This window comes from Xyrauchen texanus, chromosome 3, assembly GCF_025860055.1.
Source record: "Xyrauchen texanus isolate HMW12.3.18 chromosome 3, RBS_HiC_50CHRs, whole genome shotgun sequence".
Lineage (NCBI taxonomy): Eukaryota > Metazoa > Chordata > Actinopteri > Cypriniformes > Catostomidae > Xyrauchen > Xyrauchen texanus.
In genome coordinates, this window is record NC_068278.1 from 29,897,521 (window position 1) to 29,922,398 (window position 24,878).

General features: G+C 36.3%; 1 protein-coding gene across 2 annotated transcripts; it reads left to right on the top strand.

Moving 5' to 3' along the window:
- The first annotated feature begins 3,045 nt into the window (after positions 1-3,045).
- Positions 3,046-23,980, top strand: LOC127631181 (sodium/potassium-transporting ATPase subunit beta-2-like). 2 transcript variants are annotated; one of them, XM_052109212.1, is made up of 8 exons: positions 3,046-3,507; positions 13,541-13,669; positions 16,528-16,632; positions 16,968-17,173; positions 18,353-18,412; positions 19,649-19,675; positions 20,073-20,168; positions 22,166-23,976. In XM_052109212.1, exons 1-8 carry the CDS (start codon positions 3,417-3,419, stop codon positions 22,331-22,333), a joined length of 882 nt encoding a protein of 293 aa, XP_051965172.1. In that variant the 5' UTR covers positions 3,046-3,416; the 3' UTR covers positions 22,334-23,976. The 2 variants fall into 2 exon arrangements, with proteins under 2 accessions (XP_051965172.1, XP_051965181.1); XM_052109221.1 differs by lacking the exon at positions 19,649-19,675 and having other exon boundaries at positions 22,166-23,980.
- The last annotated feature ends 898 nt before the right edge of the window (positions 23,981-24,878 follow it).

Genomic DNA, 24,878 nt, shown 5'->3' on the forward strand with positions numbered 1-24,878 from the left:
TACTATGGGGCTAGGCTTGAGAATGGGGAGGGTATCCATATCAATAACATCACATATATGAAAGGTATTTATCAAGCACATCATACTACAGAGTGAGCAGTCTAGTCACCCCATTTCTTAGAGAGAGAGAAAAAAACAGTAAACTCACACAGCCCAATACTCATGCACACATCCATATACACAAACATGCACACTGACAGTGCACTGCTGGGTAATCAACATGCAGCAGTGCTCCTCAAATAAATGCTGGAACTTTCTGCACAAAAGAAAGCAAACCACACAACATGGTCTCAAGATTAAAACAAGGAAAAAAATACACAAGTGTTAAAATCAACTGTAATTGTACAAAAGTACAACTGTATCGATTATGTAGCAATTATTTCCACTTTCATACTTGTAATGAATAAATATATTGTAGCATATAATGTATAAAAGTACAACATGTGTAATTGTTTTATAAAGAAATTTAGTAGTTTTATCTGTGGCTACCTGTCTGCACTGTACTGAATGGACTGCTGAAAGGCGAGCTCTCTCTACTAAAGTCACAGTCTTAGACACACACCAACGTTTTTTTCCAGCTAGTGTTGTGCAAGTCCCTTTAAGCAACTTAAGTCTGATTGCATTCATACCCTCACAAACACACTCTCCTGTTTATATACAGGTCCACCCAGCTTGGAATATAATTTAGATATTTTTGAAGTACTTCTGCTGCTATATTTAATTACTACTGTTGCTTACATATCCCACACTGCTTTTATTTAATTTATTTTGTTTATTCTTTTGAGTACTTTTTTTTCCTCTCAATATCATGTGGGATGGAGTTCAGGGGAGTAGATCCTTCTGTAACTGGCAATTGAATGTTTCTCAGTTGTTGTTGTGGTTGTATTTCAAAGTTTTTGTAATTTTAAGAATAGTTAGCAACACCAACCTGTACAGTTCTCACTCTGGCAACACTACTGGAAAATGTGAAGGCAATGTTGCAAGGGTTTGACCTGTTGTCACCTCGACACCAGGGTTTTCATAGCAACACTTCACCACCCAGGTGGCCATTTAAAATACAGTCTTTATCAAACAGTACAGAGGACCACAGTAGAGGAGGGCCGGTGCAGTGCATGCTGAGAGTCTTTAAAGGATTTCCTTAAACATTCAGTTAGGTTGGGCAGCGTCCCAATCTCTAAAAATTGTGCCCAGTTTGTACTTCAGATATACTTAATCATCATCTAGTGGCAATTTATTAAGATGAAAAGGGTAACTTAAATATTATTGGGTAAACTAGTTTACAGAAACTGTCGGCTTTGCGTGTCTACATAAACGTTGGCCATATTATGAGTGCCATAATATATTGGTTTGGTAAGATACGGTGTACCTTGGAAATCACTGTAGTGCTATATTTGCATTGATATCGTCATGAAATAAATTTTATATGATGAAAAGAGCATTGTGTGTTTAAGTAAGTGTTTGTGTGAAGGGTTGGGCGGGGGGTTGTTAAAGAGATTGTGTTGTAGTTCAGATGTACTGTATTCTTATTCGACAGACCACAAAATATACAGTATAGACCATTTCAAGGAATGTTCACAAGTGACATCATTATTCCATGGAAATTTCCGGCTTGTCAAAACAGAAGGTGCTTACTAATCTGCACACTTCTGCACTATTCTATGCCATTTTGTAGTGGAAGTAGTGTGAGTAGCACACTGAAAATGATGCAAAAATAAGTGAACTTGAAGTACCCAGATGATGCACTTTCTCAACCATCAAAACCGAGTGTGGAATGTTGAACACTTCATGCACTCAGCACTCGCGGCTTGCCGTAGATAGTAGAAGGGGCAGAGTAACCTGCCTGCGCTGCTTGTCTGAAAAAACTATTATTAATAATAAAGAATGTAGCAGATATCAGTGGATACAGCACCTTACAAATATGAGTTGAATGCTTTACCATCACCTCAAGCTGTGTGAATATGTACAGTATGTTGTTTAAGATACAAGTGTTGAAATTATGTTGACTAATCTGCTAAAGCTAGTGGAAACACATCACATGCATTTGAAACATCACATCCATCAGCTGTCAGTAGGTGGCACACACAGACCCAGCACTTAAAGTGTAGTATTAATATATTTCAGTATACACTGATCAGCTCCAGTTGTTGACTTGGCTTCCAAATTCCCCAGATCTCAGTCTAATTGAGCATCTATAAGATGTGCAGGACCAACAAGTCCGAGCCATAAAGGCCCCCACCTTGCAACTTATGGCACTGTCATGTGGTACATGTTCCTGTTCTCAGTGCTGAAAAGGATGGAAAAATCGTTTATTCTTACACTACATAAATTCATGCCCAGTGGCACTCAAGAGTCTTCAATCTGGTGTCATCATACATTGAGTCCGGCAGTAAATCGAGTCACCATGTGACATTACAATGATTCCATTGGCTCAAAGAGCTAGTAATGGGTACTCTATTCAGTGCCTGATTAAAAACCTGACAAATTCACTTTATTGTAACACTATATTGTTTGTGTTTTTCAGTTAGCCTAGACTTAAATTACATGCTATTATTCAATTACATGACTATTCGCAATTGTCCGGTGGTCACACCTCAATTGTTTAGCTATTTTAACAAATTCACTTTATTGTAACACTATATTGTTTGTGTTTTTCAGTTAGCCTAGACTTAAATTACATGCTATTATTCAATTACATGATAACATGAAAGGTTTTTGCTCAGGCATTACAAACAGATACCCCAATGTGGACTCAATTTATCATGACACCGGCCCTGATAATAACACTGAACACCAAACATACTATCCTAAGAGGAGGCTTAGCAAGCAAGTATCTCCTTGGAAACGGCCACATGGGATACTTAACGAATATCCTCACAAGTCTTAACCATTATAGGCTTTTCGATTTGTCACCTTGCTAAGAAGGCGGGTCTAAGTGCGTCGCATTTCTCTGTTATTGGTCAAGAAGTGACGTAAGTTTTGCACGGGGAGTGGGGCAAGAGGTGGGGTGATCAGGGCTGAGCAGGCAGAGCTTGTTTTACTGCAGTATCGGCACATTCCTGCTGCACTGCTCTTTCTCTCAGCGGAATGCGCACTGAACTGGTGGGTGGGTTTTACAGAGGGAGCAAAACAACTTGTGCTGCTTGCAAACAGTGACGAGATCAACTAGCTTGAGTGCTCAGGTTTCGGTAGAGTGCCTTGGGGATCGCTTTTACCCATCGAATTAGTTTTTCATAAAAAAAAAAAAAAAAAAAAAAAGGATTTCCATTGAGACCTAAAACACCATTTTAACCCTTTCTCCAGACTCTTCAAGTGTTGAATAGCTCTCATCTCCTGCATTTTATTACTCTCAAAGAGAGTGTCCGCCCGTTTGACTCTGTGAGTGCACATTTATTTCGTCCAGGACCTCAGACATAAAAATGGCAAAGGATGGTAAGAAGAGCGAATGGAAAGAGTCCATCTGGAACCCAAGCACCCGTGAGTTCTGCGGGAGGACGGCTAGCAGTTGGGGTAAGTGTGTTCTAACTGCATTGACAGGATTACATTTTGTAAACATGCCCATTTAAAATTAGTAATTGCAATGCACTAACTTGTTATCATATGCTGACTTTTAATCGTAAGTAAAGCGAGCCTCACTCTGTCAGTGCAGAGAAGTGAAGAGACAAGTCGCTGTCCGAGGTGCTTAAACTCGATGAAAGAACGGCTGTAATGCGGCACACACTTTTATTTCCTCTTTGGTGCGTGTTCATACAGCATTTTAAGAGGCCTTTTGCACCGAACGGATTTTTGTGTCCGTCTCCGTTGTTTTTCTATGCAAACACGTGCTAAACTGACCGTTGCGCCACATCCAGCTATTGTTTCAGCGTCTCGTGCAAGATTGCCTTGTTTTTAGACGCCGTGTCAGGTAAAGAGCGTCAACTTTTAAAAGCGCGTCTCGAGACACCCGCGTTCTGTTTGTGTTGCGCTGAGTCTACTTATTTACTTATTTATTTTTTTACGCAATTACGCGTTCGGCCTGAAGTGTTTATCTTAGTCAAATGACTGAAATGATTGACTATTTGAGATCTCGTCGGCTCTTAAATGCAGATAACTGCGTTCACTATGCTATAGGCCTATTTTGCGGACTAAAATATTGAATGCGCGGCATTAGCAGATGAACACTGAAAAATTGAATGTGTCGAGTCACTGCAAAACTCTAGAATGATCGTGAGGTAGAATGCCTGCACATCTCAATTCACAGCAGTACGTCACTGCATCACACTGAACAAAATGTTTTTGTGAGGTAACCTAAAATGTGCTTCAGGTAGTAATATATCTACATTTACTGGTTGTATTCAAATTAAAAAATATCTTTAATCTGATTTAATTTACCTGACAAATAAGGTTAAACCAACGAACGTCATTGATATGGGTTAGATCAGCTATTGATTCTTGTAACAATTGTAGGTTCCCTCTTTTTCAGTGCAGTGGCAAATTAATAGGCTATTCTAAGTCTATGAACCCCTTCATGCTTTGCAAACATGTGCGAACCCCTCATTAATCTGCCTATATACTTCTATATGAGCTTTCTTACAATATCCTGTACACATGGACCATAACACAACACTTTTCCCCCTGTGCATATTGTTACAAATTGTCATTTGCAGTGACATTGAAATGATTTAATCTAGTCAAAGGCCATTTTGAGTGTGTGCGTGGGGGGTTGTGAATTAGTGTAAGAAGTAATCCTTTACTAATAGGCTCATTGGGTTGCTTGGAGAAGCTATTATGTGGAAATGCAGCCTATTCAAGGGCCATAGATTAATTCAGGAAGTTAATACATTTTTAATCAGGGCATGATGGCATGAAAACTATTGCACTGCAAAAATTGCCCCTCCGGCATTTATAAGTCATCTGTCAATGCTACAGGGTATTTTGTGTGTGTGTGTGTGTGTGTGTGTGTTTGAGTGCAAGAAATGCTAGATCACTGCCTGCAAGACATTCATCTATACCAGCACATGGTGGGGGTGGGTTTAGGTGGCTTATGAGGAAATTGTTTTAGGTTACAAACTGGTAATTACAAGGGTATTATGCTATAAATGTGGTTTATGAGGACATTTCTAGTCTCACCATAATTCAAATAACTTAAATAAACATACTCAGTTTTTTTTTCTTTTATGTAAAAAGGCAGAACTTTTTTGTGAGGGTTAGGTTTAGGGGACATAATCATTATGTCTATGGAGAGTGCACATAAGGATAGCTGCACCAACGTGTGTGTGTGTGTGTGTGTGTGTGTGTGTGTGTGTGTGTGTGTGTGTGTGTGTGTGTGTGTGTGTGTGTGTGTGTGTGTGAAAGCTCAGTGTGAAATGCTCTGAGGACTAGCTGCCAGCGTGCTCTCTAAGACTCCTTAATTATTCTATTTCTGTCTGTGCCCAAACTAGAGTGAACCTGGGAATGCTTAGATTCTTTAACAAAGTACATCCTCATTACTGGAGCTTAATCGTGACCTATAGAGGACACTGAAAGCAGGAGCTGCATTCATACAGCTGTTACTGTTATTAAAATGTACTTGGGATTGCTTTCCAGACCTCTGGGGCAAAAAGAGAGGTCAATACATAAGATGAAAACATTTAAATTTGATCTCAGCACAGCCCTCTGGAGAGTCATCGAGCTTTGTCTTGTTGTTAAACATCACTCATGTAAAAGCTGTAACTGAAACTCTAAACCACTCCTGAGACTTACAGTATATACTGCAGTATGATGATACCTGAATATATAAATATCCCATTCACAGAAGTATAAGGCATTAAAAAAACTGCCTAAATGAGTTGTCTAAAGAAGTCCCAGAGTTATGCTAGCACTGGCTGGATGACGTACTGCATTTTAAGATTCTCTTGTTAAACTTAAGCACACTGTTCATGTCCCTCAACTGATAGACCATGGTATTAGCAACGCCAAGGTCATAAGTTTGATTTTCAGCAAACCCATGTACTGGTTAAAACTATAGCTTTGGATAAAAGTATCTATCAAATGCATTAATTGTCAGGTAACCTAAAAGTGTGCTTCATGTGGTAACATCATAATAAATTTGTTTAATTCAAGTCAAAAATATTGTTTCACATGACTATCAACCTGAATACATTTAGTTGCACCAGTGACATTTTTAAGGGTTAGCTCAAGTTGAATTAGATTGCATACACTATCACTGTAATTATTAATATTTATCCCAAATTGTAAAAAAATAAATAAATAAAAAAAAAAAAAAAAAATCATAATAATAAAAAAGAAGAATTTAAGCTTCATTTTTGACTATTCTTTCTAGTTTTAATTAAGTTTTTGTTACTCTCTTATGTTGTCATTTATAAAAACATTTAAGTGGTCATAATTAAACAGTACTTGAAATGTCACATTTTGGAATCATAACTCAAATATACACATTCTTCAACTTGTCTTCAATACTACTGACTCAAAATTATCAAGTACAAAACTGTGGCTTCCTGGAATACCCATAAGCCCTTGAGTTTGAATAAAATATATATGTTGGTCAAAACAAGGGAACTTAAAAATGAATGTAGTTTTAATTCTTTTGACTATTGTTGTTGTTTTGTTGTAGCTGGTTGACAGTTGTGATTTGTGTAAAGTCACCATTAGTGTGATTAGTGTTACGTCTGGTGAACTTGGAGCCTGTTAAACTTAAGCCATTCTTCTTTACTCTATTGTATTCACAAAAGTGCAGGTTTATTTGCACTAAGAAGTACTGAGAAGAACCCAATGTGCCATTTGGCTAACCAAATGGTTCCAGTCATAATTTCCCTTAGACTGTAAAATTGTGCTATAACTCAATTTAAATAAGTAAATAAAAACAATGATACTTAAATCACAGATTAGTTAGGTTAACTTGTAACTAGTTAACATTACTTTAAAAATATTAAGTTTATTTTACTTGAGCCAAATAATATGTTTACTTAAAAAAGTATGCAAACCGATTGCGTTAAAAAAATCTATGTAAGGTCAACAAATTCGATTTGACAGTTTTTACAGTGAATCCAATGTGTTCATTCATACATGGTTACTATCTCTGTAATAGTGCAAACTAAGTTACTGCCAAATAGGAAATTGATATTCAGAAATGAAATTGAGGCCTGTTAATCCCTTTGATGACATCTCAGGTCTGTGTTCATCTGAAGCTGTGTTTGATGGTAGGTCGGCCTGTTAGGTTTGATGGATTTTGGAATTGATGAATCAGAGTAGAAAGGAAGTGGGCAGATCTAAAGAGACTGTTTGTGAGGTTCTTATCTCTATAAATGAATGTGATCATTCAAATAGCAGGTCACAGCACCACACTCTGCACCACTCTTTCAGGCTGTATTCAAATTAGAGTGTTGAAAGAGGGAAGATGACTTTCATCATGATGAGAGAGAGAGATAAAGAAACAGAAGTACACAGATAGTGTATCACTCTCACTCTTTGCAGTATTTGGCACCAACCACACACAACACACACACTAATAAGTGAAACTCTGTCATTGTTATCTTAAGGAGTTATCTCTAATATATATATATATATATATATATATATATATATATATATATATATCTTCCTGAGACCTGAGTGGTGTGCATTTTCCATTTCCTTTTTGATTTGTATGTAGTAGCACATAATAAACATGCAAAAAAAAAACAAAACAAAAACATCTAGAGCAAACAGTTTCCTTAAAACTTATGGCAACATATGTGGACAGCGGGACTAAGTTGTGACATTTAAATAATACTAAGATATACAAAGTTTGATTGTTTTTTCTCAAATAGTTTATTATGTTTACAAGAGTGTTGGTTTTTCATGTTTTTGAAACATTACAGACATTACATCAGAAATTAGCCTAATTAATTCTGATTCAAAGTAATGGCCAGGCTCATCCAATCACTACCAACCATTTAAAATAAAAATTATACATAATTTTAAATAAAATTATACATTATAAATTCTGAATCTATGTACTGTTACCATTTTCCCTGTCTGCCAAACATGGTGAGTGGTCCAAACATCATCTGCAGCCTGAAACAAAAATGTTGGCTGGATTTTAGGAATTAATGCACTGCATAGGAAAGCAATAGGATGCTCCCTTGCTCCCTGTTTAGTGAATGACTTGACCTCCAGTGTGCTGTCTGTACTGGTCTCAGAACAGTACGATATGCATTTTATTTTCAACCGAACTCCATATAAAGCATCTGAAAGCAACCTTTTTTCAGCTTTTGGATGAACCCGTTGATTCTCAATGTAAAAAATGCACAGTAAATATAGGATTTCAAAGGAAACAATGCGGTAAAGTACACATTAGTGTACATTGTGTTTAGCAGCATGACGGTTTGTAATAAATCGCTCAAATTAAAAAAATGGCATATAGGATGAATCTAGAGACAGAAATCTTTGGCTCAAACAGGTTTCAGTGTAAAAAAAACGTTATTAAGTTTCTTACCAGATGTAGTTTTGTTGGCGTTTCTCCCAAAGACAAACTCTGCTGTGATCGGTGCCATGTTGTCACATGTCTCCGTACGTTGAAAGTTTAACCCTTTGCTGACAGCCCAAAGATCAGTCAGTTTTAATGAATTCAAATTCTGCATTACATATTGCGAAGCCAAAATACAGCATCCAAGCATGTGTATGCAGGGTTGCACAAGGATATATTTAATTTGACTTAATTTTGGCTGTGTTTTTGACAGCTATAGAGCAGTTTTCTGTGCACAAGAACTGTTGGCTCTCAAGAACCCAGGTCTGAACCGGGTATTATTTAGATTCCATTCACACTCTTTCAGTCCCTACTTTCCTGTCACACTACACTTTCCTATACTTTACAAGTAAAGGCAAAAAGCGCTAAAAAGTCAATCATATTTTTGACTTGAATAAAACCAGTTTATTTAGATCTGACACCTATTACCTGATACTACACTGTGCACTGACTGTAGGAGAGCAAGAACATCTTATCAGGATTAATACCCTGTTTTAAACCCGTAACTAAGTTCAGAAGGTAATATTTGGTAATGCAGGTACTCGGTATCCTCAGCCTACTTCCTGAGAAAGTATGTTGTTATTTTTAGGCCTTGTGACAAGACAGCCAGTTCTCCTGCTAAGTGACTAAGTAGTGCTTAATGGTTTGATTATTTGGGCTTTGTAAGTATCCCTGCATAAGTCAACTTTCTCTGTTTCACACTTACATGTCCATTGCATCCTTTTTCACTCTCTCCTTTCCAGGCACATAGACATGAGCACTCACTCTGTATCACTCAGCAAGAGTGTCCTGTGTGTGTAATTTTAGCCTGTAGTGTAACCTACCGCTGCCCTCCTGTTATTGATCAGTGAAAGCCTGTCTGTATATGGAGCTTAAGGATGCAGGAGAGCAGAGGGCAGGATCCTGTATCCCTCCCCCCTCAGCCTGGGTCAACCTGATCGACTGTCCTCAGAGGCCTCACTGCTTGGAGCTCAGGTGTCCTGTATATTGTAGCTTAATGAGCTCTCCTCAGGCATATACACTGCTGCTATCCACCACAGCATTCAAGAAACCATTCACACAAATACATACAAATTTTGCACAAAACATATACATGTACCACACAGCTTTCTTTATGGAATTAATTGTCCTCTGTTTAAAGCAGTGGTACTAAATTATTTTATATATTGGTGAATATATTTTAAAGTGCGATAGCTTACAAATACAGATAAAAGAGTTTCTGCATCCCTTACCATAAATTTTTTTCCAAGAGTATTTGGAGTATCCTTACATTGTAAAAAGTAGTAACCTGCAATTGTTACCTTGAAGGAATAGTTCACTCCAAAATGAAAATTCTCTCTTTCTCTCAACCTCATGCCATCCCAGATGTGTAAGACTTTCTTTCTTCTGCTGAACACAAACAAAGATTCCTGGAAGAATATCTCTGCTCTGTAGGTCCTCAAAATGCAAGTTAATGGGTACCAACATTTCTAAGCTCTAAAATGCACATAAAGGCAACATAAAAGTAATCCATAAAACTCCAGTGATTAAATCTTTATCTTCAGTTGCGATATGATAGGTGTGGGTGAGAATCAGATCAATATTTAAGTCAGTTTTTACTATAAATTCTCCTCCTTGCCCAGTAGGTGGTGATATGCACAAAGAATGTGAATCACCAAAAACAAATGAAGACGACAGTGAAAGTGGAGATTGATAGTAAAAAATGTATTAAATTTAATCTCTTTCTTGCCAACACCTATCATATCACTACTGAAGACGTGGATTTAACCACTGGAGTCATATGGATTTTACGCATTTACGCTGACTTTTTCTACTTTTTCGACCTTCAAAGTTCTGGCCTCCATTCACTTGCATTATATGGACCAACAGAGCTGAAATATTTTTCTAAAAATCTTTGTTTGTGTTCAGCAGAAGTAAGAAAATCATACACATCTGGTATGGCATAAGTGTAAGTAATAATGAGGTCATTTTTATTTTTGGGTGAACTATTTCTTTAAGAACAAGAATGGCCTCCAAGGCATTGTTAAAACATGCTAAAAATAAATTATGTCTGAACCCTTGCTTACTTTATTCTATGAGCAGCAGGTGACAAAGATGGCTTACGATATTAAGGGAGATGATACACCTCTTTTACATTCTCAATTTGAGCTGTTGCCCCTTTGGTGGCACTGACGTAGTATAAGATGTTTTACGAACCACTATAAATTTACCTTTATGCCTTTATGCTATCCGCCTATGTAATTGATAAAGCCATATCTACACAGCCTGGTCAAAAAAAAAAGTTGTATACTCTAATATTTAATTGGACCGCCTTTAGCCTTGATTATGGTGTGCATTCGTCATAGCATAGGTTCAACAACTTTATTCAACGTCACAACATGTATTTCTGTCCAGAGTTGCATAAATTTTTGGCCGAGATCTTGTATTGACGAAGAGAAAGTCGAACCAATCCGTAAAGTCTTCTCCAGCACATCTCAAAGACCTTTAGAGTTAAGGTCAGGACCCTGTGGTGGCCAATTCATGTGTGAAAATGATTCCTCATGCTCCTGAATCACTCTTTCACAATTTGAGCCTCCAGAGGCTTGTACAGTGGGCATTATGCATGACAGGTGCATCGCTTCATGCTCTTCCCTTCTTACCCTTACCCTTCCCTTCTCTCCCTTCTTGCCCAACGCTTTGGAACAGGGTAAATCTGGACACATCAGACCTTTTTCCATTGCTCCACAGTCCAGTCTTTATGCTCTCTAGCTAATTGAAGTCGTGTTTTCCAATTAGCCTCACTAACAAGTGGCTTTTTTGTGGCTACACAGCTGTTTTAGTCACAATCCTGTAAGTATTGTCACATTGTGCATATGGAAATGCACTTACTTTAACTATTAAACATAGCTTTGAGTTTTACTGATGATTTTTTACAATGTGACTTCAAGCGTTTTAATGATCTCCGATCACAATCATTCAAGATTTTTTTCTGACCACATTTCTTCTGCGAATCTGACGGTTCACTACTATCTCGCCAGGTTTCAATAATGTGTTGGACAGTTCTTAACCCAATTCCAGTGATTTCAGTAATGTCCTTAGTTGTTTCTTACCTTGATACAGGTCAATAATTTGCCCTTTCTGAAACACAGTAACATCTTTTCCACAATCACGAGATACGTCTTCCGACAATGAGAAGCTACACAATGCATCAGTTAGGGTTAAAATAACTGCAATAATGATCCAATCAAACGCTATTTAATTATCTTATTTTTTAAATCCAAACATCGACTTTTTTTTTGGCCAGGCAGTGTACTTTTTTAGTAATTGTCCACTTATTCTTTTTTCTTTTCTTTTTTTCCCTTATTTTTTCCCCTTTTCTCCCAATTTGTAATGCCCAATTCCCACTACTTAGTAGGTCCTTGTGGTGGCGCGGTTACTCACCTCAATCCGGGTGGCAGAGGACAAGTTTCAGTTGCCTCCACTTCTGAGACAGTCAATCCGCACATCTTATCATGTGGCTCGTTGTGCATGACACCGCGGAGACTCACAACATGTGGAGGCTCATGCTACTCTCCACGATCCATGCATAACTTGCCACGCACCCCATTGAGAGTGAGAACCACTAATCGCAACCACGAGGAGGTTACCCCATGTGACTCTACCCTCCATAGCAACAGGGACAGTTTGGCTGGAGTCACTCAGTACACCCTGGATTCGAACTCGTGACGCCACTTATTTATTGATTGTCTTTTAACTTTCTGTTTTCTCTGAAGCACTCCTGTAGCCCTACCTTTAATTACTCTGCGGGGTTAATAAAAGTTGTAAACTAAACTAAACTAAACAAAAATTATGTAAGTGATTACTCAAGTGATATTTCTTAATTAATAAACAGCCAGTGGCATCATTCTATGCAGGTTGAAAGTCTAGTATAATTTATTTGTGTTATAGGAATTCCTTAATTGTGCAATGTCAAATATCAACCCACTAGTGTTGCAATATGAATATAGACTAATTTATAGCAGGTTAATTGAGTACATATTCAAATCTAGATAATGTCATAATTATACAGTTCTGTGTAATCATTGTTTTAGATTTGTGTATGTGAATGTCTGTATGAGAGACATATTCTGGTGTATCTAAATCATAAATTCCCTGAAAATCCCCCTCACGGCCTAATCTGTTGTGTTTCAACTGGCCCTCCTCTCCTTCTGTCATCATCCCTGCCCTTTTCACCCCTTCTTACCCCATCTCTGCCCTGCTGTCATTAATTTGGATGAAGACCAGATACTGACTGCAGTATTGTCCGACTTCCTGTAGGGGATGGTTATTTGTTAAAGTATGTCTGTATGTAAGAGATCGGGTTAATGAAAGTGTATAAATGTATTGTATAAATATATGAAGGAGGAGAGGATATTGGGGGGGAGGGGGTCTCTAGTGAGAAGTTAAGAGGATTACTACTCTTGTTTCTTTCCTCAGTTACATAAGAAGAGGAAGAGAGCGTACAAGAGATGATCATTTAACAAAATAAAGCTTTATATATGGTCTCAGTTTTCTGAAGGTCTTATAACAAACACAACAAACATATACATTTTATAATTATATAATCATACTTCTTTAATTGCATAGTCATTGCAATAGTAGACATGGCTTTCTCGGTAGTATGCCTTGAGTTTCTTTATCTACTATTTAAAACAGCATTTTCTAATTCTTGCATTCTTATAATGCATGCAGGTTTGTGACCTAAATTTTGTGCTTAAAATGTAAATTGTACACCGCAGGACAGTTGAAATGAAGTGCAAAAAGTAAGTAATTTGATTAAAATGGTGAAAGAGATGATGGCCAGTTAGGATCTAAAAATATACACTTTACCTTATATCTTTACCTAAAATCACAATGATGAAAAACAACGATGATGTTTTTTGTAATGCCAGGTTATGGGTCATCTACATATGTGTAAGTGTTCCAGGCAGATTTCTGCAGCAACATGTGTGGAGAGTTTCTGAGTGTTTGAGCTTGAGTATGTGTGTGTTACGAGTCTTGGTTTTAATATTTGCTGTTTGTGTGTGGGTTTCTGTGTAGGTCTGATCCTGTTGTTTTACCTGGCATTCTACATTTTCCTGGCTGGCTTATTTTCTCTCACTATGTATGTAATGCTGCAGACACTCGATGACCACAAACCAACATACCAGGACAGACTCACAACTCCAGGTAATACAATACACTCACTCACTCGCGTGCACACACGCACACATTCACAGAATTGTGTTTACCTGTATGTGTGAAGAACTAGATAAATTGTTTTTAAAGTAAGGTAATTATAACTACTACATCTTAGCATTACCCCTTATAGACACCTTTAACATTATTTGGCCAATTTATGAATTATTATTGTTATTACTATTACTACTATTATTATTATTATTATTATTATTATTATTATTATACCAATGAGGATACACGTCAGACTTAAAGATATAGTTCACCCCGGAATGAAAATTCTGTCATTAATTACTCACCGCATTGTTGTACCACACCCTTTTTTCTTTCTTCTGTGGAACACAAATGTTGAATTATTCACAAGGTTTTGCCATATAAAACAAGTGAATAGTGACTCAAGTCAGTCGAGCACAAGTATAGTTAAAAAATGCGGATACACACATCCACATTTGAATTCTTTATTTTGCACAACAGACAAAAATAAGTTTCTTAGGCTACATCCACACTGATTATGATACATTTTAAAACAGCATTATTGTTTTCTAAATGCTTTCCAACCACACTGCCGTTTTCAATTGCTTTCCAAAAGTTGATGGTCAACATTAAAACGTATTCAATTTAAGCTCTTAAATTCCTTTAATGTACATGCGAGAATCGCTGTTCTATGTACTGTTTTAAACACAATTGTCCTCGTCTTCCTGTCTTATTTGAAGGAATGCAATGGGAAGGTTGTACAAAGGTAACATTTATCCTTAACAACACTATCAAAGTGGGTAGCTGGCACAACAATGGTGCTACAACATGGGCCGCCATCTTGATTGTTTTCGGTTGATTGGGTCACATGACATCAAATGCATCATTGTTTTCAGTCCACAGTACAGCAGGAAGACAGCATTTTCAAATGTGTCATACCTGGAGAGCGTTTTCAAAAAGCTCAGTTTTTGCTGTCAAAAACGGCATCTCAGTTTGGACGAAAGGCCAAAATGTAGAGAAAAAATATTTGTTTTTAAATGAAAACGTATTAGTGTGGACGTGGCCTTTAGATGTTTCACATGTTCTGATTTTTGTTTAAAAGGTGTAGCTTAACCACAGTACACCTTCACATACAGTATAGAAGTAACATTGTTCAAACAAATTAAAGGATATGCATTATACTGTCAATTACCATAAGAATTTATGAATATAAATAATAGCATCTTTTTCAAATTGAAAGACTTCTTACACAGAAAACAGAACAATACTTACAGTAGCCAGTTATCTGGCTTTCCTTTGAGGTAGCAATAAAACTCTGTAACCCTTTAAGTCTATATTCACATACCTCAGACCCCCAAACTAGTAATTGGCATTTGTACCCTAACTGACATACGGCAGATGCTAATGACTGGCACTTACTGTAAATAATTTAGTGAGATAGGCCTCTTCCAAAGAGGTAGTATCATATATACATCCCACCTCTGTTCTGAACACCTCCTTTAATCAACTGTATTTGGTGTATTTGTACTCTCTTAAAAAGAATCATCACTCTTTATTATTTTGAATTGTATTGTTTGTATTAACAATAAAAAATGCTATTAAATACATTTATCAAAAAAAGAATATTATTTTTTGATACAGTTTGTATTGCCATGTATATTGGTAATACAATACTGTAAATACTGTACACACACATACAAAAGAATAATCACTCTTACAGTTGAACAGAGTCACTGTGAAAAATCCAACAAATAATTGTGCTAATGAGAATTTAAGAGTTAGCTGAAATGCAGTATCACATTAAGGTACTTTGACTTACAACAGCAAGTTTACACATCTGTTTAGACCAACAAACATTATAGTGTCTTAGAAATAAGCCTTTGTCTGTTGAGAATTTTTTATCTGGCTCCCCGTTACTGTTTTTGGTCTAATGTTTGCTGTTTGTCATCACTCTTAGTCGTTTTCATGTGGTGATATTCAGAAATCATCTTTTATGCAATAATGTGTTTGTTGATTGTCACCATTATTGAGGTTTATGTGTTAAGTATTGAGGGTCTTTGTGTATCTCATTAAAAAGAAATAACTTAAATGATGTCTTTGTTGCAAGACATCCTCTTCTTTTGAGACAAGGACCATAAATAAAAACCATGCATGATAAATGACAAGACAGATGAAAGTTTCCAGCGTTGCTAACAAGAATTAGCTAAACAAGTTATCTGTAGTTGCTGTGACAAGAATGTATTGGCTGAAGGAGACATATAGCATTTAATGAACAAACAAAGATAAGTTGGCTATACTATGGACAATTTCGTTGAAAAAATTATGTTTCCTTGATGTTGCCTTTGAAGTTTTCAACAGAGTTACACATTTTAGTTGTGTGAGGTGCTTCAGTCAAAAATTGAGAATTATAAAAATCTCTTGCAGACTTTTGCCATGATATTTTGTGTTTTCTCAACTTAAATTTATTTTTTTACAGTGCACATGGCATGATTCTAGTATGTTTTACATCCTGTTTGAATGATCAAAGCAGGAAATAACCACTGAGGACAACAGGTCCACAAGTTGGTCAAGCATAGTTATGTTTATATATTATGTTTATATATTTATGTGCATTATTAGCATTCAAGATGTGAGCAATGGGTTCAGTAGCACATTCATCAGTATGGATGATACTAATTGATTTATGCTTATCAGGATACTAGTGAGCATAGTGAGAAATACCTGTAGCCTGGATTTTACTGTGCATGTTGAAATGTCCTCACTGATTGCTGGGACACCATATGGTCTGCAGTTGTGAAACAGCCACACCCCAGACATTCACTCAGACTCTGTATATTTTTTTCTTTCCTTTTTAGTGAATTTTTTGTGTTTTATAGGGATGATGATCAGACCTAGAGGAGAGCAACTGGAGATTTCTTACACTGTAGAGTACACAGAGACCTGGGAAAGATATGTCCAGGCACTCAATAACTTTCTTTCACGTGAGTACCATGCTGTTAGCTGTGCATGTTTAAGTGAGACAGTACTCAGTATTATGTAGAGTAAGGTAAGTTTTTTACAGTCATTGCCAAAAGTTTGAAAAGCTTACATATGTCCAGTAAAATCATTTATTCAGCAAGACATTTATCTCAGCATCCTAGACAAACATAATGTGCAGTATAGTAATTCTAAATGTGATGTTAAGTACTGCATATCATTTTCATTTGAATAAATATAAAATAAAAAATGTGAGGTTGAAGACTATATGGAGACTTTCCGAGTGTCTTCCCTTGTAAAGAGCTTTATTTGAAAGTGTCCTTATGGTTCTTTCCTGCAGCCTACAATGACTCAGTCCAGGTTCAGAAGAATTATGATTGTAAACCTGATCAGTACTTTATCCAGGAGGATAGTGGCAGTTTGAGAAACTTCCCCAAACGCTCTTGCCAGTTCAAACGCTCCATCCTGGATGAATGCTCGGGTAATACAGATCGTTACTATGGTTACAACATGGGCCAGCCCTGCATCATTATCAAGCTGAACCGAGTAAGTAATGGAATAGAATAAATTAATGAGTGAATAAAAACATATGTATCAAAAAACATTTGCCATTGGCAAGTCCAAGAACAGAAAAGTTGAGCAGGTTATAAAAGAGAGACAGATAGAAAGATAAATACTGAGATCTCTCCCATTAAACCCTGCCAGAATGTTTTGGCACCTCTACATTTAGTTTAGTTTAGTTTAGTTTAGTTTAGTTTAGTTTAGTTTAGTTTAGTTTAGTTTAGTTTAGTAATGACCTTGACCTGAAAGCACAGAGCCTTTATTGAGCATAGTTAGACACAGTGTCCTGACTGTTTATAATTAATTATTCATCACTTTAGCCTTCTAATGAGATCAGACTTGACCTGTCCATCTTTTCCTTTTGTTCTCTTTTGTGAGTCTCTCTCTCTCTCTCTCTCTCTCTCTCATTCTCAATTCAATCTCAAAACTACAGAGCTTAGAGGACAAGGCGTTTTTTTCATTTTTTTAAATAGTTTTGCGTGCCCTCTCAATAAGTTTTACGTTACTTCGCAGTAAGTTTCGCATGCCCTCGCAATAGTTTGGTTGTACCTCACAATAAATTTACCATGATTTTACTACAGTAGCTATATTTTAACCGTGATATTCATAGTGAAATCATTGTGATAATACAGAAAATCTAAATCTCTGGTGATAAAAAGCATAATGTTGTGGTTATTATGGTTTTACTATACAAATACCACAGTTTAACTATGGTTTTACAATAGTAGTATTGTAGACTTAACCATAGTTTTTGGTGGAAATCATTTTGTATAATAATATTATAGTAACCATAATTGTTGTAAGCTAACCATGTTTTGTGCTTTGGCAAAACCCATGTTTACTATAGTAATATTCTAGTAACTAAAAAAGTAATTTAAGTAACTGTTTATTTATTTATTTATTTATTTATTAAACCATGGTTTCAATGCAGTGTGCTGTATCCATATAGATACCATGGTTTTACAATAGATTGACCATAGTAATTTTATAAAATATTTATTTTAATTTCTGTATTATTATTATGGTTTTACTATGAATATCAAGGTTAAAATATGGTTACTATAATAAAACCATGGTAAATGAATGCAAAACTTATTGCGAGGGAATGGTAGGAACTATTTCTGAAAAAAATTGTCAGCCTCAATTTTATTTTATTTTTTTCAGGTGATCGGTCTGTTACCCAGTCAGGATAGACAGGCTCCTTTCATCACATGTGGTGCTAAGGTAAGAAAGTTCTGTCACACTGTCTCATTCTCTCTGACTCACACCTATCCTTTTCTCTTTTAGAAAGGATTGATTTCAGATTAAAGTTACATCTTTTTCAACAAGGCGGTCAGATTAAATTAGCTGGTAATTAGAACTGTGGCCTACTTCTGAGAAAACCTTCCACGAGAGTCTCTGTGATGCTGATGATTCACTGACAGGCAAATAGACAAGAATAAACAAACAGAAACAGAAACAAATTAACTGTGTTACTCATACATTTCCAAGTTAGTTTGTGTTCAGGATTCACCATCCATCCATTTAGCTGTTTTCAAACTCCATGAGACCGAAATGTTGCCTCTCTATATTTGCTTGTTACACATCTCTCTGGAATACTTGCAATCAATTATTTAATAAAATGACCACTATGTCTCTCATAGCACTCCACAGTCTCTTTCGTCTCACATTTTAAAATTAATTCAACTTAGATTAATATTTCATGTCTATTGATTTGTTTATTTGATAAGTAGTTATGTAAAAAGGGGGATATTGTACAATCAGTAGGTCATTATTGCGAAATAAACCCTAAAATGGTAATCAGGATGCCAACACAAAGCACAGGGATCTTGCATCATCCTGAAGGGGTGTCAAAATTGTGAAAGTGACTGTCTGACTGAACATTATCCCTTTCATTGTTTAGTTTAAAGGGGGGTTATCATTTCCCCACTGTAATGCTACACTATGTTTACCAGATAGCATATATTAGTTTAAATTGCATTAGAGGAAAACATTTCCTGCTGCTTCCAGGACTTTCTCAGTAACAATGTGTCCAGTGTGTCCTGGATAAATATTAACTTATTTAAACTTACATTAACTTAAATTGATTTCACCATTTTAATTTTAAATGTACTAAACTATATATATATATATATATATATATATATATATATATATATATATATATATATATATATATATATATATATATATATATATTTTATTACATCAGTCCTTGTTCTCCTCTAAGAACATCTTGCTTCTTTTATGTTTGTTCCTTCATAACTCCCCCAACATTCCTCCTCCTCTTTTCTGTATTGTTGTCATTTAATTGTTGTTTTTAGTGTTGTTTCAATGTTTGTTCATTGTTTGCTGCTTTTACACCATTGTTCATCATCTCTTTTTATGTTTCATGTTGTGTTATTTTTATTTTTTTTATTTTTTTGTGTTTCTTTTGTTCTCTCCTTCCATTCTTGTCAGAAATACAAAGTTGGGAAAGATGAGTGGGTAAGAATAATGGACTGTGCCAATAGAGTTGCAGCATTAGAACCTACATTAAACGTTATTTTAACAAAGGCAGAGAATTCAAACTGTATATTACAGTTTGATATTCTATACACTTCTTCACCACTGAAGGTGAAGGGGGCCGAAACAGAAAAGAAAACTAATAATAAAATAAAAACCTTTATACTTTAGTGCATTTTAGTGGCGAAAGATTAAGTGATTATTCATATAATCAGATCATATGCCAGAAAATGCAAGCATAAGATCAACTCAGGAGGCGTGTGTTTATAGTTATAGTATAATTCAGTAATTTAGTAATAGTAGTTGTGGTATTAGAACAGGCTGACATCCTCAGAACAAATGCTGAGATTAACTTACAATACCCTCCCACCTTCTGTAGGCTGATGACACAGACAAACTCGGCCAACTGGAGTACTTTCCCCCCAATGGAACCTTCAACCTCATGTACTACCCATTCTATGGCAAGAAGGCCCAGGTAAAACACACACATACACATATTTGTTGCACTATCAATGTGGGAACTTTCCACTGACTTCTAATATTTTTAAATCAAGCTAAAGATATTTACTTTACCCAACCATACCCCTAGCCCTCAAACAAACCTTTCTGAACTTTTCGATTATTTAGTATGTTTATTAAAGGAACAGTTCAGCCACAAATTATAATTCTACTCACTATTATGCCATATCAACTTGTATGACTTTCTTTTTTCTGCGGAACACAAACAAAGATATTTTGATAAAGAGTTGTGAATATAACCATACAATGCAAATGGGGACCAACAAATGGGGACCAACACTAAGCCAGCATGATCACACGGTAAGTCGGCATGTTGATTCTGAGAGTTCCAGTATCCTAGTATCGGACACATTATGCTGAAAAACGGCATCTCTCTCAGACATTTTATTATAAGCACAAGTGTATTTACCTTCCCTTCTGGCACGACAGGAAAAGCGCCGTGTCAGCAGCATGGGAGACCCGGGTTTGGATCCTGTCTTGAAACCAGGAATAATTGCGTTTGCATAATCAGTGACGAGCGTGATTCATTAAATTTGTACTCCACAGATGGTTAGGTTTAGGTTTGGCTTTTGGTTGGGGTTAAGTTTATAAAATATGCATTCCTCTTCACTGTATTACATTCTGTACAGCTACAAACAATTCACTTTTACCATCCCTCCATGGACATTACAACCAGAAAATGGAGCTCAAACATGCCCATACACCCAACAACACTTACCACTTTGGCCACTGGGGGCAGTGTTTTTAATTTCAGTAAGCACAGACCAATTTTAGATAAAGAAAATTCAACATCCTCTTTCTGATTTCACTGTGAGATCAGTCCAAAAAAGATATACATAAATATTCACATCATATCACCATTAAAATGTCTTTATGTTTCTCAGAAGAAAATACAAGTTTGAGATGTGTAAAAGTCTCTCATTATTCACATTCATTGTTCAACTGGTGTTGCATGGATTACTGTTATGCTGCATAATGTGACTTTTGGACCATCAAAGTGCTGGCACAAATGTACTTCCATTATAAGGACCTGACAGAGCTCAATCTTCTTCTAAAAATCTTAATTTGTGTTCTGCTGAAGAGAGACAGTCATTCACATCTGGGATCAGGTGCAAAACGACATGGACAGAGTTTGAAGAGAAGTCTGTTGTCAATAGTTGTTGAAGCGGGGGGGATTGGGTGTGGCACCTTCGCTTAAAAGGGCACCTTTAGATTTGTGAATGAAAGGGGCAGGGGCTTGTGCCCCTGTAGCCCCCATTCTGTGCATGTCAGTGCATCTCAGTCATGTATTGAAAGACACTTATATTGAAATGCTCTGTTGCCCTCAACTTTTTACAAGGATTAATTAATCAAGGAAAATATGTGGGATGCTGAACCTGGCTGTTGGTGAAAATGGTTATTTAATATATTGGAAGTACTTCCTTTTTGTGAGGAAAGTACTCGACACTTAAACGTTTTGGCTGGTTTTGAAAAAAAGGATATTGCTAATCAATAGTTGTGCATAATTACTTTTTTCTAACTATATAATTAAGCAATATTATTAAGTGTGATCGAGCCAAACCGAGTGATCAAACCATCTTCTGTTGTGCAAAACAACGTTCAGGCTTATTGTCCTGCCCTTCTATTAAATAATGATGTTTAAAAACGAGCAGAGCTTATTGTGTTGGCTGTCGCCACATGAAATAATTCTACAAGACTGCATTAGATAACACCAGCAGCATGTAAATAAGATTTCATGATGATCAAGTTTGTAAAATTTAGAAATAGCTCATTCCTGGAAGCCAAAACTTTATTTTCTGTATAGTGTGCTGCAGTTTCTGCAGCAGAAACGCTGCTGGTGTAAAAGTACATGCGTTGTTTGCTGCGGCATTGTCGTGACGCACTTCTTCGGCGTGCAGTGTAAAACAGGCATTAGTCCTTTAACATGTAAAGCTCACTCTTCTTTTGCTGCAGGTAAACTACTCTCAGCCTCTAGTGGCCATTAAGTTCCTCAACATCACCAAGAATGAGGACGTCAACGTGGAGTGCAAAATCAGCGCTAACAACATTCCTGGGGGCACTGAGCGAGACAAGTTTGCTGGACGCGTTTCCTTCAAACTGAGGATCAACTCCAGGGATTAACAAGAAGAAAGTGTGTTTCCTAATTTTACACAGACATGCACACACATATCCTCCCGATCTAACAGAGTTTATGACTATGCGCAGAAGGCACAGCGAGACATAGGCCAGACATAGCAATGTTCAGCCTAGACAGAACAAAGAAAAACGGTTCTGTATTTTTCTGCAACAGTTTTCTTTTTTTTTTTTTGTACATAAGTGTTTGTGTGTGTGTTTTTGCATGTGTGATTTGGGATATAATTTATTTTCTGAAATACAAAGTTTAATTGCATGCTCAGCTAAGGGAGCTATTTATTAAAAATACTATCCTAAATTAAAATAATATTAAGAATACATTTATATAATTTTTTTAAATGGAGAACAATTAAGTATATAATACAGTTTATCTGTATATCTTAATTTAGGATACGGAATGAGTAATTTTAAAAATGATTCCATTTCATTTCAGAGCAGCTGTCTGAGTTAAAGTGGTATTTTACCAAAAAACTAAAATTCTGTCATCATTTACTCACCTTCATGTTGATCGAAACCCACATGACTTTCTTTCTTTTGTGAAACACAAAAGAGATGTTGAGCAGAATGTTAAGGAATTACAGCCTCAGTCCCAATTCTTTTTCAATGCATTTTTTTAATACAGTGAAGGGAAGGGAGAGACTGTCAGTCCCTAAAATTCTGCCTGACATATTTATTTATTTATTTATTTGCTTTAGGTTTGGAATGACATGATGGTTAGTAAATGATGACAGAAATTTCATTTTTCAAGAATCGTCCCTTTAATGTGCTAGGTATCTTGTGTGTTCGGAGCATATCTTAGTGCTGGGGATTTTTTCGTTTTGTTTTGTTTGCAAGAGTGGGGTTGAAATTATGTGGCTTTATTACTGAAGAGGATATTTTATACCAACATGTAGATAAAACAGTGCATGATAAACATAAGCTCTTCAACACACACACAAACACACATAGATGTGTAAACATTTGGAGAGTCAGATAAGCACCTGCACAATGATACATTCACAATCATTCCAGCATTTCTTTCAGACTGTTATTATATGATGAATTGTATCAAGCACATGCTTCATTTATCATGAGGATGTCTATTTAAGTTTGTTTATGTGTATAAATAGGTCTTTTTTTTTTGTATTTTTCTTTCTTTTTTTAAATGTTTAGTCATATCTGTCTTACATGGTAAAGGGTTATGATATTTTACATTAATTTGCATCGGCTGTGACAGCAGGCCTGGGTTCGGTTCTGCAAAATGGGTAAAAAAAGTTTGTTTGGGATGTGTGTGTGTGAGAATATGTGTGTGGACTCCGGCTTGTGCATGTGTGGTTGGTTTGATTTAATTTAATTTCTTGTTTCATGTTAAACATCTTTGTGCACAATTTATTTTCTGAGTACTTTTTGATTTTGTTGTAAGTGACTCTAAGCATAACCATAGAAACAGATAGTGAGAGCAGGAACAGGTTTATGTTTCTGCTGATAAGGGAGACAAAAGTGATGTCACACCAGGCCTCACCCTGCATGAGTCAATAAAGTAAAAACAATGTCACCCACTTCATTTCTCTTCATTTTTATGTCATCTCTGTCTTTTGTATTTCCTTAAACACATAACCTTCTTAACTGAGGACATGCTCTCACCTTCATGTAGATGGTGTGTCATCCATGATCAACCATAAGTATGTACACACTGCTGTTCTGTGTCATAGAGTATAGCCCCTCTGACTGCCCAAATGTGTACACTTCCTCTGATACCCTAATCCTTTAATCTCATTGGATAATCCTACATAGGGTATGGTACTTTACAACATTTGCCCAACCCAACCAACCATCCATCCATCCATCTGATTATTACATTCACATCCATTCAAGGAGATAAAATTAAGTGTGAAATAATTTACTGCAAAATAGTCAATTTAGTGTCAAAACCCATTATCGATAAATTAAATCACATTTATTTGTGTCTGTGATGAAAGTGACCTCTGGTGTCTGAATATTGCATATGTTGTGTGTGCGTGTGCATGTGCGTGCGCAGTGCAGTTGTTATCTGATCACAGAGCAAAGAAAGGATCAAACCCACAAAATTAAATATTAATTTAACTCAAGCTCCAGATCACATGTCATTAACTCAACTCCACAACAGTTCACTTCACTCAAAAAACAGAAATGAACACAGGGTCAGGGGCTCAAGGCAAAAATGGCATAGAAAGTGCAAAAATGCCCCCACAATGAATTCCTTTGCACATAAAGCCAGCATAAAAGTAGTTATATATCTTCAGAAGCGATGTGATAGGTCAGTTTTTAACCATATATTCTTCCCCCTGCCCAGTAGGATGTGATAGTCACAAGAGTGAAGAAAATTCAGAAGAATTTGAAAGTGGAAATGGAGATTTATAGTAAAAAAGGACTTAAATATTGATCTGTTTCTGACCCACACCTATCATATCACAATGCTTTCTTTATGTGCTTTTTGGTGCTTCAAAATTCTGGCCACCATTCACATGCATTGTATGGACCTACAGCTGAGATATTCTTTTAAAAATCTTCTTTT